The 13,543-nt window shown below is 38.1% G+C and overlaps 1 protein-coding gene across 3 annotated transcripts in view; it reads left to right on the top strand.

The window, feature by feature from the left end:
* Window positions 1-12,139, top strand: part of PIGN (phosphatidylinositol glycan anchor biosynthesis class N) — an 88,145-nt gene extending 76,006 nt beyond the window's left edge. For 2 of the 3 annotated variants that reach the window (XM_032470750.1, XM_006182787.3), the window contains one exon: window positions 9,906-12,139. In XM_032470750.1, coding sequence (XP_032326641.1) covers window positions 9,906-10,029 — 124 coding nt within the window. In that variant the 3' untranslated portion in view covers window positions 10,030-12,139. The remainder of the gene's footprint in view (window positions 1-9,905) is intronic. The other variant, XM_032470749.1, reaches the window with a different exon arrangement.
* Window positions 12,140-13,543: the final 1,404 nt, after the last annotated feature.

Below are 13,543 nucleotides of genomic sequence, written 5' to 3'. Positions count from 1 at the left end.
CTTTTATTTTCCACCTTCTGGCCTCAGCCCTGTATCTACTCCGGAAGTCCTGCCTCCTTCTTTGTCCAAAAATTATTTTCTCTCCTTCACAACCTTTCATGTTGCTTGTTTGAGGATAGTCACCATTTTTCTCTGGAAAATTCTGGAATGTCTTTCTTTAGAAATGTTAAGTTGAACTGTTTTAAGTAATTTAATGCAAACATGTTTATCCCGCTCCCTTCTGGGATCACTAGAAGTTTCCAGGAACTATTTGGAGGACTGGATTGTTTTGCCACAGAAAAACTTATACCCAAATCTGGGAGAAGGGCAGATTAAATTAAGCAGCAAATGAGGAAAGTAAAGGATTACTGAGACAGGTATTAAGTTGATATAATAATTAGTATTAAAATGCCATTTATTGCATTTCAGTGTATTAAGAGTTGCACATATGTTACTTCATTAAGTTTCACAACAATGATGTGAAGAAAACATAATTATTTCTACTTTACAGAGGAAGAAACTGTCTCTGAAAGACTTTCACAATAACATAGCATACCTTAGTTTCATTTTTTTGCATTGTATATACTTTCACTATATAGATCACTTCTTCAGAAAAAAAAATATGGTGAGCACTCACTATGCATAAAGCATTCCCAGGCATTGTCAAAGACCCAGAGATGAACTGGATTGCCTGCCTCAAGACTCAGTGATGCCCTTCTTCTAGGGGCAGATAACTACCGCATCAGAATGTTGGGTAGGGAATTCGAGCACTGAGTGGAAGGTTCTAATGTAAAACTTATAAGGCATATTCCAGCCCTGGAAGGCTATGACTGTGGCTCATGGCCCCTGCATGCAGGGTGGTAAGACAGCGGCTGTAACGCAGGGCAGCATGTGGTGAAGGGCCGTGTGAACACAGCACGGAGGCCGCTTCGCTTCCAGCCTCAGTGACTGAGAAAGCATTGTGCGAGGTCAGCATTTGAGCTGAGCCTTGAATGAAGAGTATACAGTTTCATTTAGGGGACTGAGAGGTTTGGGAAGAGTGTTTCCAACAGGCAGAATGGTTATGTGCAAAGCTTAGAGGTGGAAAAGCCCAATGCGTCTGTATCTGGAGTGTGATAAATAATTTCAGAAACCATAGGTTTTGGATAAAGAAATTTCTAGAAAATAGCCTTTGGGAACCTTAATTTGGGAAACCTAGAATACAAAGCTACAATGTACATTCTGCTGGCTTATAAGTGAGGAGCCATGTTCTTTGGTTCTACTGAAGCTTTAATATTTTAGGTGTTACCTTCACAAGTGAATCATTGCCTAGGAGTTAGGAATCTTGGCTGCCTTTCTTATACAAGTTCATTCTGTGGAGTGAAAGGTGGAGTAGAATGTGTGTCTGGAAATGGAAGCTCTAATTATACCAGCACCATCAGGTGGTTCCAGCATTGTCCTTGGGTGTTCCTGGTGTCATAACGTTAACAGCCTGGCTTCAATTCTCTTTTGATCCCCTGAAGTTATTCTGTACTTCCAAGCATAATTTTTCCCTTCTCTCTTCAAAGTCAGTCCTCCCAGACTGCAGTGATGTTGCAGGACCCCTTACTATGTCACAGTTCTTTGCACCAAGTCCAGATAGCCAACCGTTACTTTTTCCTTGATAATTTTTTCCTTTCCTTTTTAAAAAATTATAGTAATGCATACATAACATAAACATACCATCTTAACCATCTTTAAGTGTACTGTTCAGTTTTATTAAGTATATTCACATTGTTGCATAGCCAACCTCCAGAGCTTCTTCATCTTGCATAACTGAAACTCTATGCCCATTTAAAAAACAACTCCCAATTTTCCCTTCTCTCTGCCCCTGGCAACCACTATGCTACTTTCAGTCTATGAATTTAGCTACTCTAGGTACCTCATATAAATGGAATCACTCAGTATTTGTTCTTTTGTAACTGGCTAATTTCACCTAGCATAATGTCCTCAAGCTTCATCCACATTGTAGCATGTATCAGAATTCCTTTCCTTTTGAAGTCTGAATAATATTCCATTGTATGTATATATCACATTTTGTGTATCCATTTATCCATCAATGGGCACTTAGGTTGCTCTCACCTTTTGGCTATTGTGAATCATCCTGCTATAACATGGTTATTTATTACCTGTTTGAGTCCCTGCTTTCAGTTCTTTGAGATATGTACCGAGAAGTCAGATTGCTGGATCATATGGTAGCTCTATTATTTGATCTTTGAGGAATCACCATAATGTTTTTCATAGCAGTTGTACCATTTTACATATCTACCAATACTGCAAAAGGCTTCCAATTTCTCCACATCCTCACTAGCTCTCGTTTTCCAGTTTTTCTGATAGGAGCCACCCTGATGGATGTGAAGTGCATCTCTTTGTAGTTTTGATTTGCATCTCCCTAATGATTAATGATGTTGAGTATTTTTCATGTGCTTGTTGGCCATTTGTATGTCTTCTTTGGGGAAATGTCTAGGCAAGTCCTTTGCCCATTTTTAAATTGGGTTATTTGTTTTTTTATTGTTGAACTGCAGGAATTCTTTGTATATTTTAGACATTAACCCCTTATCAGATATATGATTTGCAAATATTTTCTCCCTTTCTGTAAGTTGCTTTTTCTCTCTGTTGATTGTGTCTTTTGCACAGAATTTTTTAATTTTGATGTAGTTCAGTTTATCTGTTTTTATTTTTGTTACCTGTGCTTTCTTGATCATTTTAAAAAGAGGCTTTGATCCATTGCAAAACTTGAATTTAATATCCAGCATGACATTCTTCTTGGCACGTGTGTGGTAGCTCCAGGCCTATTCCTTGCATTCCTTTATGCAACCGTCATGGGAATAAGGTGTTCATCAGAGCACAAAATAATAGCAAAAAATGAGACTTTTATGAAGCATAAAACAGACAGTGAGCATCATTCAAACCAAGGGAAATAGAATGGTGCATTAGCACTTGTAGGCTGAAAGTGCATTAATGACCCCTACTCTGTAGCACTAGCAATGAGAAAAGGATGTTAACTCCATGTTTCAGTCGTATAGTTCATTTATGATACATATTAAAATATTATATACTTAATTAATTAATTAAGTGCTGTAGAAATATTTTGTGGTAACAGCATTTTTTTAAAGGGAGCTGCCCTACACATTTGGTGATCATATATCCAGGTTTACCTGGAGCAGTCCTGGTTTATGCTTGTTGTCCTGATGTAATTGTCACATCCTCATCTATACAGCATTAAAAATCTAAAGTGGATGGCAAGAGGATAAAGGCATATCTCGTTAATAAGTTATGTTAAACTTCAGTTTATGTCAGTCCCAGTGCTTCATCATCACACATCTAACTCCCATAGGTTGAGCGGGATGCTTACTGTGAGAGATTTCTCGAAGACAGATATCATAGGGAATTTAAGAGCTCAGTTCTAGTCATCAGGCGAGAGCATTAAACTATCCCTACATTCCCCGCATCCTCTCCTGGTCATTCCTGCTGAAATATCTCCTTGCTCTGCTCTGTCTTCTTTGCCTCGTATTGTATCTTTCAAAAGATGCCCACTGAAGAAAGGAAGATGATAGGGGAGGGGGCAGGGAGGTGGAAGGGTTTGGGATGGAGAAACAAAATTAAATCTGAGTTAGTGGAATTAGGCTTCCTAAATGGAATTGCCCCAGTTGATGCTGCAAGATGATGTTTTTATTGCTGCTGCCGCTCTTGTTGATGAGCTAGAATTCTCAGATCTTTCCTCTGCATCCCATACAGCAGTAATAGTGTACACTGCTGCAGTGAACCACGTGGAACAGGTCTAATGGGGAGACAGTGGTTCATGCATCTTCAGAAGCATCCAATTGATTGCCAGGAAAAGGCTTGGATAGTGGGGAAAAATACACTTCAAGATTCAAAACTAAAGCACCATATAATAGGGTTCACATATCAAAACATCATTATTCTTTTTCCTGAATTTTTTTTTTATGAGAAAGTTGCCTTTAAGTTTTGGTTTTCTAGTTATTCCTATGTGAATATATATTTGAAAAGCCAAGATGTTCTCTGTCATGTTGCAGATGTTATTACACTTACTGGCAGAGTTCCTTCAGTGGGAACCAGGGTTATCTGAATTGTGCTCCTGCAGTGGTTTCTCTTTGCAACAAATTTTATTTCTAAAACCCTTTGTGTTAGTAATACAGTTAATAACTTCAGCCGTTTCATACCTGTTATTCACAGGAATGGAATGTTGTCCGTTTGTCCTCACTATTTTATTGCTTTATAAGTACAGAAACGGTGAGCTCTGTTCCAGAATTTGAGAGAAGATTAGAAGCTAATCACCCTCTGAATATATCTGTGATGTTTATAGTGTGGTCATGACTGCAGTGAGTTTTCAAGATGGGTTGGAGAGATTCCTCACCTATTAGTTTCAGGTTAATAAATAATGGTTTCTTTGAAAATAAAGATTGCATTGCTAGGGCATGTGTCAGTGTATCTGTTTATAAGTAGAGTCCGATATGTTGACAATGCATCTTGGGAGCAAATTTTACCAGAATTAAAATGAGACTCTTAAAGGAATACACTCCGGTCAGTATAATCAACTGAAACTGTGGGTATAAGTTTGTGAGTCTCTGGAGAACCTTGGGCATCGGGTGTGTTTTTCACAGCCATGTGAGAAATATCGTCCCCAGGCCATGAGGCTGAGTGGGGCCGACAGAGCTATAATTTAGTATTTTCTTCATTTGATCTTTTACACTGTTTCTTCATTTATAGCAGGCCGTAAACTTTACAGAGTATTGCTTTTTATATGGCATACTAAGAGAAGTGCATTTTTTAAACTAGAGAAAAAAATTCCTTTGAGGTAATTTTCATAAGTATAAAAACATATTTAAATTTATGTTCTAAATGTATTTGATAAGAGGTGAATAGTCAGCATCGTCAGTTTGAACTGTAGTTTGATTTGATAGTGGTGTTCTTTTGAACAGTAATTGTTTCCTACATGCAGTATTGTTATTCCTTATTAACATACAAATGACAACTGAAGTATCACTTCTCTTTAGGTACAGTGCAAACTTATCATTAAGTTCAGTAATATTTTAATATCCTCCTAAATGTAATAAGTGCCATGAAGTATCTGTTGACAGTGAATCCTAAGCTTTATTAAAATCGATTGCCCATTATCCTAATTGAGAAGTGTAATCAGCCTTTTATCACCCATGGTACAGGCTGAACAGGCCTGCCTGGTGATTCTGTATGCCCCTACACACACAGACCCTGTTCCTCTAGCATCTTGTATCTACACCTTGAGAATTGCTGATTTAAATGATGTCAGAATAGTCAGGGGGAGAGAGTGAGAACAGCTGAACTCATTTCAAGTTGAAATTTGATACTCCTTTAACTCTGCTATGCTGAGATGACGCCAAGACTTGATTGATGGAAAATATCATGAACTGGAATGCCTTAGACTCAATTGCATGAGGATGATGAGCTCAGAACTGTTCCCTGCCAGTGATGTCAGCTTAAATGAGCCAAGAGTCCATGATTTCAGGCTACTGTAAGGAGCTGGGTGATGTGTGGAATACCTTTTATAAATAGACTGTCACTAAATTTGAGGATGGGTCACGTACTTTCTGATTTTACAAAACCTGGTTTGTTAGAGATCGTCATATTTAACGTTTTAAAGTTTTTAAAAAGATTAAAAGTGACAAAAGGCCTAAAAGTGATAGCAAAATTCAGCAGAAAATAAATCTGCTAGAATATAATCTTTACTTTTTAACAGCTTTATTGAGGTATAATTTACATACCATGAAATTCACCCATTTTAAGGTTTTAAATGAAATCAGTTCAGTGATTTTCAGCAGATTTATAGAGTTGTACAACCATCACCACAGTCTAGTTTTTTAATATTTTCATTGCCTTGAAAACTCCCCCGTGCCTAATTCCAATCTATCTCATTCCCATACCCAGCCGCAGGGAGCGACTAATCGGCTTTCTGTCTACAGATTTGCCAGTTTTGGACGTTTCAGTAAATGGAATCATATAATATGTAGTCTTTTACATCTGGTTTCTTCCAGTTGGTGTGCTGTCTGTGGCATTCTTTTATATTATAGCAGGTACCAGTACTTTGTTCCTTTTCATTGCTGAGTAGTTCTCCACTATAAGGCTATGCCACATTCTTTGTATCCTTTGTGTTGTGTAATCTTTTACAGCTGTCATGGCTTTCCTTCATCTCCCTGCCTCCTGACCGCCTTGCCTGGTCTCCCATGGAAGCGAGGTCAGATTGGGCTGTTCTAGGTTTGATCCTCAAAGTTCTAAATTGGGCAGCTTGAATCTCCTCACTTATCTCACCTCTGACTCCAAACTCCAGTCCCCCTGGTTGGGGAATAAACAATCTTATAGCACAAAGAAGTTGTGGCCATTATATCCAGCTTATTGGACTGAGGCTTTTGATCCCAAGGACCATTGCAAATTTTGAAGTGTCCTGAGAGAAATGGAAATGGAATATAGTTGAAGATTTCTGTGGTAATTATGGGCTTAGCCTAAGAGTTCTATGGCTAAACCTACCATAATTTGTACACATAAATAGAAATGTATTGCAAGCTTATTATAGAAAATACTGAAAACACGTAGAAAAAATAAGAAGTCACCCATAATTCAGCATCTCAGAGTTGACCTCTGTCCAACAGGTTGATGTATATCCTTTTAGACTTAATTTATATGCAAACATATACAGGGTTGGATTTTTTTTTTTTAAGTTGACTTTCTTTAACAACCATTTCTCAGTATCATTAAATACTTTTGAAAACATGAAGGTTATTGTGAGGAGAATGGTGTGAGGGGAAATATGGTAGAGAAAGAGTTCAGAAAGACAGCTGACATCACCTATGGCTTTGAAGGTCATTGTAAGGAATTAGGAATTTATTCCAAGTGTAAGGCATTAGACTCTTCAGCAGGGAAGTATTTGATGTGCTTTACATTTTGAAACCACACTCTGGCCACCGTTTGGAGAACATATTGAGGGATCAAGAGAGGGAAGAGGAAGATTGGTTAAGAGACTCTTGCAGTGTCCTAAACTAGAGAAGATGGCAGCTTGGACTGGGGCAGGATTCAGAATGGTGTCAAGAGGTGAGACTTAGGAAGCATTTTGAAAGAGAGGTAAGTAGAATTTGTTAATGGAGTTGATGTGCGGGGAGAAGAAAAGGTAAGAATCAAGGCTGATTCCCAGGTTTTTCTATCTTGAGTAACTAAGTGAATGGTAAAGCCATTTCCAGAGATGGAGAAGGCTCTGGGAAGAGTGAGTTTGATGAAGGTAGATTTGGGAAATTAAGAGCTGGATTTTACATATCAGATTTAAAATGCTGTAAATTAGGATGGTGTTAGAGGAAGCCCTGGGATCTTGAAGGGTTTTTCATTTGTTTTTAGGATGAGAGAAATCACACCTGTGTGGTGAAAGTTATGCTCACTGTAGAGAAGGGAAAATTGGTGATATGAGAGGAAGGGGGGATAGTTGCAAAAGTAAAGTCCTTTTATAGGAAAGTTGGAACAGGATCCAAAATGGAAGTGGAAGGGCTTGTTTCCAACAGGATCCAATGCAGGAAGAAAAATGGACATAGATATGTCTGTGTTAGCAGGTTTGGGGCAAGAAGAGAAGTCCTGTCTTGGCTCTCAGTAAAATTTCCTCCATAAGCAACATCGTCTACTGAGAGGGGAGGAAGGTGATAGAACTTTGAGAAGAAGAAAGGACATGAAATGGTTTAACTTGGAGACTGAGAAAAATAATTTAAGTGTGCAGTCAGAATTGAGGCATTCATGAGATTTATCTCATTTGTGTCCATAAAATTAAAGTGAGCCCAGCCACAACAGTCTTGAGTTTTATCTTTAGTGTATACAGGCTTTCTGTTCCCTCCCAGGGTTCTGATGATTGATTCTGATATCAGAATTATACTTACTTTATGTTTCAGTCTTACCTTAATGTTAATATTTGTCTAGCAATTAAGGATCTAATGTTACTGTTTTCTTTTTAGACCAGGAGTCTACCCTAGCCCAGAACCGGATTTCTAACATAACTAGTTCTAATTCTTATTTTCTAATTAGCCAACTCTTCTTTTCTATTTCAGATTTACTTTTTTTTAGATGAACCAATGAACCTAGAGAAAAATTCTAAATAAGAATGTCCTAATCAGTATCTTTCCAAAGAAAATCTTATCAAACTGTAAAGCTTTACAAGTGGAGGTTTACAATTGAAGTGCATGCTTAGCATGCATGAGGTCCCGGGTTCAATCCCCAGTACCTCCACTAAAAAAAAAAAAAAAAAAAAAAAATTAAATAAACCTAATTACTACCCTCTCCCCCCACATAAAAAAGGCTTGTAACTATACCAAAAATAAATAAATAAAATCTGTGTAGAATAGAAGGCCTTTCTTTCCTGGCCTTGAGGGGCCTTGCCTGTGGGCAGTTACCTGATAGCACACTGAGGCTTTGCTTAGGTTGGCCTACACCCAGCAATTTGGGGAGCTGCCCACCTTTTGGATTGGAGTTATTGAGAAGGTGAAAGGAAGACCTGCAGGCCTCTTTTCCCCCTAGATGATCGCCCTGTTTTGCACGCAGGCACCCAACAGTCATCTTCCCAGATGTCCTAAAACAAGTTCCCTGGGGCTTGTCCTGGGGACCATTCTTGGGTAGGGGGAGTTAAAGTTGCACCAGGACTCCTGTTTGCTAGGGGTAGAGGAGAGGAAAGAGGAGAAAATAAGACCTCCCTTCATCAAGCCAGCTTGGTTATAGGCCTGCTAAAACATTCCCCTTCCCTTTATAGAAGGTATAAAACATCTGAATCTGTTATGACATTAGATAGTTAAATGTAACTCTGATAGGCATTGTAAATAAGTAACTTGCCGATCTGCACTGTAGCTTAGCTTGGGCAAAACTGTTAGTATCACCGTGGAAGCCTCTCCTTTGTTGTACATTTGTCAGATCTATATCGTAAATTTCTTTCCAAATTTCTAAATTTATCAAGCCTTGTTCTGTGTAGACAGTACAATTACAGTGTCTCAGAAGAAAACCTAAACATTTACTATTGCTGATAGATGGGAACTGGGATAAGTAATTTTAATAGTATTCGTTTATCTTTTTCCCAAAGGCTAGGAGATAGTAGCTTTGACTCTGAGATTAATAGAGAGAGGTGTCCTTTTTCTTTTGTTTAGATTCTTTGACTAAAACTTTCACTTCACTGAATTTGAGTTTAGGTAACATTTTTCTTTCTTTGTGGCTGGTGGTTTTGTCAGAGTATTTTTGACTTACGTCGAAATGTGGATGACATGCTCTAAAATACTTAACTTAGGGACGTCCTGGGGAGTCTGTGGGTATTATTCAGAGGGTATAAGAATCTGAGAGGGGAAATTATCTTTATTTTCCTAAAAGCTAGATTTTGAAATCCAGTTTCTACTGGTGACAAAGACACAGGCACTGCTAATACCAATCAGACAGTTTTCTATCACATTATAATTGTTGGAGGGATCTCAAAATGTGATTTATGTTCATCACTACTTATGCAATAAATTTGCTTTTTTAAAATATTTTGATATCTATTTCAAAATCATTGATATTCTTTGTAATTCTGTGTATTTTATATATATGGTTGACCCTTGAACAGGGGTTTGAACTGCTCAGGTCCACTTGTATGTGGATGTTTTTCAACGGTAAATGCTGCAGTACTTCAAGATCTGTGCTTGGTTGAATCCGTCAATGCCAAACCACACATACTTAGGAACCTTGGATGCAGAGGGTCGACATAAAGGTATAAGCGGCTTCTTGACTGCTCAGAGGGTTGGCGCTGCAGTTCCTGAGTTGTTCAAGGGTCACCTCTGTATTTAGAAGCATTATTTAGAGGAATCTTACACTTTCCCTCACGTGTTCTCTCTGCCTGTAACATGTTTCTTCTTCTCCTTCTGTAGCATCAGCCACTTTGTGATCGTCATCTCCATGACCATCTTTCTGGTGTTTCTCAATGGCCTGGCACAGCTGCTCACGACAAAGAAACTCAGACTCTGTGGCAGACCCAAAAGCCACCTCATATGATGTTGACAAAGCCACCATTCAGCATCCAGATCCTGTTTCTCATTCCCCTTTTAAACTAAAATCTTACCAGGGATTCACTAAGAAGATGGATATTGATGTATAACATATTCTGCTCACATAAAGGAAAGTATGGGGAATTCTGAATTTACAGGTTATCTGGAATAAAGGAGCTTCCACTTTCTTCAGGTTTTGCATGTGTGAAATAGTGGTTATGGCTGTGGAAAAGCGTAGTAAAGCATTCAGCATTTTAATTTTTCCCCTTTAGTTGGCAGCTCCTCTCCCTGATGTTTCAGAGCACCTGTAACAGTCTGGTCCCCAGCTGTACAGCTTCCTGTATTATATGCAAAGGAGAATGTGCTCCTGGGCGGGCAGTACTGATCGCATCCAGAATCAGTGTGCTGGCTGGACTTAAAGGAAATCACCAGGTGGCAACATAAATATTTATCAGCTCTCAGCACTGGTTTTACAAGTAGTTCTATCTACTAAACAACACTAGAAAGACAATCGGAATGTGTTATTTCATTTTTCCTAGAGCTCCAGTAGAAAAATGTTTGCAGGTGCTTTTCATTTTTCTTCAGTATGCTGCAATACTATTTTATGCTTTTTAGTGATGCTTTAGGATTTTTCAGAGTCAGCAGGTTTGACCTTCACTTTTTTTTTTTTTTTTTAAATTTCTGGATTCTTATGGAATTTCTGGATATAGAAAAGTAGAAAGAAATATTTGGTATTTGTGTCTTGTCCATAGGGAAAGTTTTTTAAATGACTAGTTTTTAATTGTAGACTCAATGTCTGTTACCTCCATATATTTTGTCATGTATTGTTCCAATGGAATTCTTTAAATCAGTGGTCTAATTTTCTGACGATAAGAATCAGTGTTAAAATTGCTTTTCTTTCTGGTTATGAGATTCTAGCCCAAAGGCCCCTCATTAAGTTTAAGCTTCCATTCATAGATTAATTTTAATGGACAAAATATTTTGAGAGTAATTTTTATTTGCATCTTTCATAATGTGACCTTTACATATCACCGTGGAGTTGGCCTTTTGCCCATGGTTTACCCATAGAGTCTGGCTGGTGCTCAGCTTTCTTGGTCTGAGTCCCATTTTTAAAAAATAATTGCTTTTGAATTAAGTTATAGCATCACTAATTCACATTAATGATGAGGAAGCACTCTACAAATTAGTAGATTTTTGACATTAGCAGGTGGGTGAACAAATATAATTTAGGAGATACAAAAATCAGTTTGGCAAAATGTACTTTCTTAATTTCTATTTATGATGAAGTATAGTTACGATTGATTTGTGATAGTACTTCATGGTATACCAGCAAAAGCATTGTAGTACAAAAAAAAAAAAAAAAAGGAAAGATGTATTGATGCCAGTATATGACCTGATCAGTCTGTAATATAAAATCTAGGTGGGCAGCTAAGACGTGCTATAGCAGACGCAGTATTGGCAGATGGAGAACCCACGAACTTTCACATCGCCTCAAAGGATTTTTGCTCAGTCTTCACAAACCAGAGAAAACTGACTTTATAAACATTTATTATTTTTCCTTTTATATCTAGTTTTGCCTTTCATCTTTTCCCAGATTTTCACAGAGGAATTAATTTATTTTATTACAACGTGGTAAAAGGTGCTCTGTGCTTTATCTTTATTTTGCTCTTTGAAGCATGTCTTTTTCTTAATTGTTTCAAGTCAATGTGAGTTTACAAAACAGGAAAAGCTCCTGCAGCTGCAGGCTGGCCTTGCTGTACTGTAACTGGCCCCTCAGACTCACCTGGAAACAGAGTTTGCTAAATGGGCCTTTTCTATTGTGCAACTTATCAGAATATCTTGAAGTGTTTTGAAATGCATATTTTTATATTGAGCAGGAGACAAAAACAAAGATTTAAGTAAAATATTTCTGTTTAAGGCATTTACTGTTTCATTCCAACTATAAATACCAGATTTTCAAATCAAGACTTAAGACATTTGCTGATTAACATCTGTTTAAATTAGGAATTGCTGTAAGAATTAAACTGGGCGTATCATGTTGAGAAAATATTGAACAACAAAAAAGCCATGCTATGTCACATGGACCATGAATAAATCTTGGAGGAAAACTCTAAGGATTTAGAGTCTGCAGCCTGTCTAATTTACCAATGTTTTAATTCTCTGTATTGTATTTAATGTGCTCTATTTAGAACACAAAATGCTTTTTATTTTTTAAGGAAATAATGTTATAAGAGGTAGTATATTTTCACAATAATCCCTTCAAAATGGTTTAACAATGATAAAGCTGAACTACATACCTAAAAAAATCTACTCATCACTTACGGAATTATTTCTCATGAAAAACTCATTCCAAATTCCAGCCAACTCAGGTATTAAGAACATGTATGTCTTCCAGCCCAACCCCTACCCCAGCTCCATCCCCTACCTTTACACACTTGTACTGGACCAGGGACCTCTTTTCTCCTCCACCTTTTGATACATAACTATGCCATCAAATACGTAATTTCTGATGGAGCAGTCCCAGGAGGGTTGGGGGTGGGAGGGTTGCATGGGGATTGCCTCTAGAGACAGGCAGTAGCCACGGCTTCCTGCTTTCCTGGGGAGACCCAGATGAGCTTCCTGACATACACTCGACGCCTTCTGGTAGGAAGTGGTGGCAGTTGAAGAGAATGAGCTAAACTAACTCAGTCATTTGGAGAGAATCCCCTTCAAGCCGTTCTGAGGACGGCTTTAAGAGAGCTGAGATAACTTTGTAATTTCTCACCTCTTCAGAGCCCTTCTTTTTATTTTGACATTCTCTTCATTTATAAAATGCTTGACAATGGGATTGTTAGGGTATGTGCTCTCTCCTAAATGGTATATAAAGTAAAGGAGAAAGAGTTTATTAGCATTAAAGGAAAGTAAATATTGGCTGTCAGTTTTCAAGCACTTGAAGTTTTAAGACCTGAAAGTCCAGAGGACACTCAGTGTGATGTGTTGAATTGTGGATCCCCCCCAAGAGATATGTCCACATCCTAACCCCTGGAACTTGTGAATGTGACCTTAAAAAGGGTTGTTGTGGATGTAATTAAGTTAAAGATCCTGAGACAAGGATCTTTAACTGAACTGTCGAGGTGGGCCATAAATCCAACTGCAAGAGTTCTTATAAGCAACAGAAGAGAAAACAGCAAAAGGAGATGGCCCTATGAAGATGCAAGCAGAGATTGGAGTGGCACTGCCATTAACCAAGGAATGTGTGGAACCACCACAAGCCGAAAGAGGCAAGAAAAGCTTCTCTCTTAGGGCCTTCAGAGGGAGTGTGGCCCTGCCAGCACCTTGATTTGCGACTAATGGCCTCCAGAACTAAATACTGATCCAAAAGACAAGCACTTGAATTGCCTTTTGGGGATCGGGATAGTGTTGCTGTCAATGAAGACTTTTCCCTCTCTTCCTCTGATAGTAACTTACTTGAGATGCATCCTTGGCCTTGTTAGCTCCATATTCTAAGGAACTAAGAAAACAGTTTTATCTCTTACCTGGAA

Source organism: Camelus ferus, chromosome 30 (assembly GCF_009834535.1).
Source record: "Camelus ferus isolate YT-003-E chromosome 30, BCGSAC_Cfer_1.0, whole genome shotgun sequence".
NCBI classification, from domain to species: Eukaryota; Metazoa; Chordata; class Mammalia; order Artiodactyla; family Camelidae; genus Camelus; species Camelus ferus.
Note: the sequence above shows the minus strand (reverse complement) of the source record. Positions and strands in the feature narration are given on the sequence as shown.